The sequence below is a fragment of the Galeopterus variegatus genome, unplaced genomic scaffold (genome assembly GCF_000696425.1).
Source record: "Galeopterus variegatus unplaced genomic scaffold, G_variegatus-3.0.2 Scaffold15228, whole genome shotgun sequence".
In the NCBI taxonomy this organism is placed as follows: Eukaryota; Metazoa; Chordata; class Mammalia; order Dermoptera; family Cynocephalidae; genus Galeopterus; species Galeopterus variegatus.
Window position 1 is genome coordinate 2,579 of NW_007741339.1, and position 3,252 is coordinate 5,830.

A 3,252-nucleotide genomic window follows, 5' to 3' on the forward strand; every position below is an offset into this window, starting at 1 on the left:
GAAACGGGCCTACCCCTCAGCACTGTTCCATTGAAGTGGCAGTCTGAAACTGAAAATCCTCTTTACTTCATCACATTTGATTTCTTCTGCCAGATGCGACAGTTCTCTCCTGTCACTCTGACTTCTAGCTATTCAGACTCCTCTACTATTTTGTCTGGCAGTTTTTCTGACCCTTCACTTTCCAGCTTATGGCTCTTCTCTTTTACTTCTTTAAAGACTGTTTTGATTTTTTTATAATGTTATTACTTACAGTTTTTATTAGCTAAAGTTGATTACTTTGATTTACTTGAATAGAGAAATGAGTAGGAGAGAGTGCTAATATTTATTTGGCAAGTAATATGTGCCCAGAATGACAGCAAGTGTTTTGCAGTAGGGATCCCATTATTTTGCAGGAGTGCCCTTGAATGTGGATATAATTACTTCATGTTGATGAGACCCTTGGGGATCAATGAGTTAAAGTTACTCCAGAGTCTATCAGTGTAAGATATTGATTAATAGGACAGTCTAAACTTCATTGAGCTATGCTTTTNGTCCCATAGAACACAGTGACAGCCATTAAGTGAGAAGTGCAGGTGGAAAAGGCTTTTTGTCGTCCCTGTGAGGAACGTGTCCTCAGAATGGCAAGGACAATGTTGAAGTAAGATACGAGAACAACAATCATGGAGAAAAATAAATTGGTACCTGAAAAGGTAAATACTGCTATTTCCGGAAGGTAGGTATCAGAACAGGACAAGGCTAACAAAGGAACGTCATCACAGTAGAAATGGTTGATTATGTTGGAAGAGCAGAATGACAAGGAGAACACACAGGAAGTGACAGTCACTGCTGTGGTCAGACTTTGGAGGTATGTGAGGAAAACCAGCAGACGGCAGATCTGCGGAGACACCAGCACCATGTACAGCAGGGGGCTGCAAATAGCCACATAGCGGTCATAGGCCATTGCTGACAGCATGAAAATCTCAGCCACAGTGAAAACTAAGAATCCACCCAGCTGGGCTGCACAACCATAGTAAGATATGGTTTTCTTCGTAACCAAGAAGTTAACCAGCATTTTAGGGGCAATGGTGGTAGAATTGCCAAGATTGATGACAGCCATGTGATGGAGGAAAAAGTACATGGGGGTTTGAAGTTGGGAGTCAACACTGGTGAGGGTGATGATGCACAGGTTTCCTGTCACAGTCAGTCCATAGATCCCCAGGAAGACCAGGAAGAGGGGAATCTGGAGCTCTGGACGTTCCGAGACACCCAAGAGAATGAAGTCGGTCACCCGGGTGAGATTGCCAGAAGCCATTTACTCTTTTGTGTTCAACATTTAATGGGAAAAATGGAAACAGAACAATAGGTAATTAATAAATTGTTTTTTTCCCTTAGATTCTAGGATGTTAAATGTTTTATGTAGAATCAGTTTATTTTGCTTGACAAGCCATTAAATTTTTCAGAACTTAATTGATTTTCTAGCAATATTTAGACAAATTCAGAAAAACACACCAGAAAAAAGTTAAGGTTTTGAAAATGGTTTAAAAGAACTACCAATTTATTCATTACTGTTGTATATAGAATATGTAAAGTGAATATTATTATACATATATAAATTATACTGACATATGGTATTGGGTGAATATACATGCATTTATGTGTGTGTGTGTGTGTGTGTGTGTGTGTATACACCGAAGCACATGTTTGTGTGTATGTGTGATTATAAGGATGAAAGAGAGCAGGTTTGAGGAAGTTGATGAGCCAGAGAGACCTCCAGCTACCTTTCTCAGAGCTTCCTTAAGTGTCCTCTCCAGCCCATACCTTGTCATTAATCATTCTTGGGAATTTTAGTATTTCTGTTGGAAATACTGTACACTGGAGTTACTAATTTCTGTCACACCATTCATATTCACTTGCCCAGAAACAGGCCTACACCTCAGCACTGTTCCATTGAAGTGGCAGTCTGAAACTGAAAATCCTCTTTACTTCATCACATTTGATTTCTTCTGCCAGATGCGACAGTTCTCTCCTGTCACTCTGACTTCTAGCTATTCAGACTCCTCTTCTATTTTGTCTGGCAGCTTTTCTGACCCTTCACTTTCCAGCTTATGCCTCTTCTCTTTTACTTCTTTAAAGACTGTTTTGATTTTTTTATAATGTTATTACTTACAGTTTTTATTAGCTAAAGTTGATTACTTTGATTTACTTGAATAGAGAAATGAGTAGGAGAGAGTGCTAATATTTATTTGGCAAGTAATATGTGCCCAGAATGACAGCAAGTGTTTTGCAGTAGGGATCCCATTATTTTGCAGGAGTGCCCTTGAATGTGGATATAATTACTTCATGTTGATGAGACCCTTGGGGATCAATGAGGTAAAGTTACTCCAGAGTCTATCAGTGTAAGATATTGATTAATAGGACAGTCTAAACTTCATTGAGCTATGCTTTTGTTTTGCATGATTTTCTTTACATGTTTGGTTGGTTGGTTGGATATTAGTCTACCTGTTATTGTCTGTGGGATTTTTTCCCCATACTTGTATTCTCCTGTTGTGCAAATTAAATGAGATAACAAACATATATAGGTTTGTTTGCATAGAGTCTGGTACCAAGTAAATGAGAAACTGATGTTACCTTAGTTTATTGTTATTAGTATGCTTTGAATGATGTTTAATGTAATTTCTTATTTCAATCTCAGTAACACATTCCACCTTACTGGGGGCTTTTACAGTTTAAATACAACTAGCAACTGAATTTTAAATACAACTAGCAACCTTACTGGGGGCTTTTACAGTTTAAATACAACTAGCAACTGAATGACAATTTTGTATATTAAAAAACTGGGACACACAGTGTTTAACTATATATTTAACAAAGCAAAACATACTCTCTTGTAACCAGATTCTGTCTTAAGTCTTCAGTGTTTGTTTCTTGTGATGTAAAGATACTTACTTAATTCAACACACCAAATATGAGGCTGATGAGCTGATGGGATTGTATTGTCCCACCCATCCCATATCTTTTCTGTCCTACCGCTTCACATAAAAACAACTGCATTTTTTATAAGCAGGTTACCTTATGATGGACAACACTGTTTCANGTGCCCAGAATGACAGCAAGTGTTTTGCAGTAGGGATCCCATTATTTTGCAGGAGTGCCCTCGAATGTGGTTATAATTACTTCATGTTTGGTGAGACCATTGAGGCTCAATAGGTTGGGCTACTCCATAGTCTATCAATGTAAGATATTGATTAACAGGACAGTCTAAACTTCATTCTG

General features: G+C 38.1%; 1 protein-coding gene across 1 annotated transcript; it reads right to left on the reverse strand.

The window, feature by feature from the left end:
• Positions 1-511: 511 nt before the first annotated feature.
• Positions 512-1,291, reverse strand: LOC103582197 (olfactory receptor 8J2-like). The gene has a single exon (XM_008563856.1). The coding sequence runs from the start codon at positions 1,289-1,291 to the stop codon at positions 512-514; it is 780 nt and encodes a 259-aa protein (XP_008562078.1).
• Between the last annotated feature and the right edge of the window lie 1,961 nt (positions 1,292-3,252).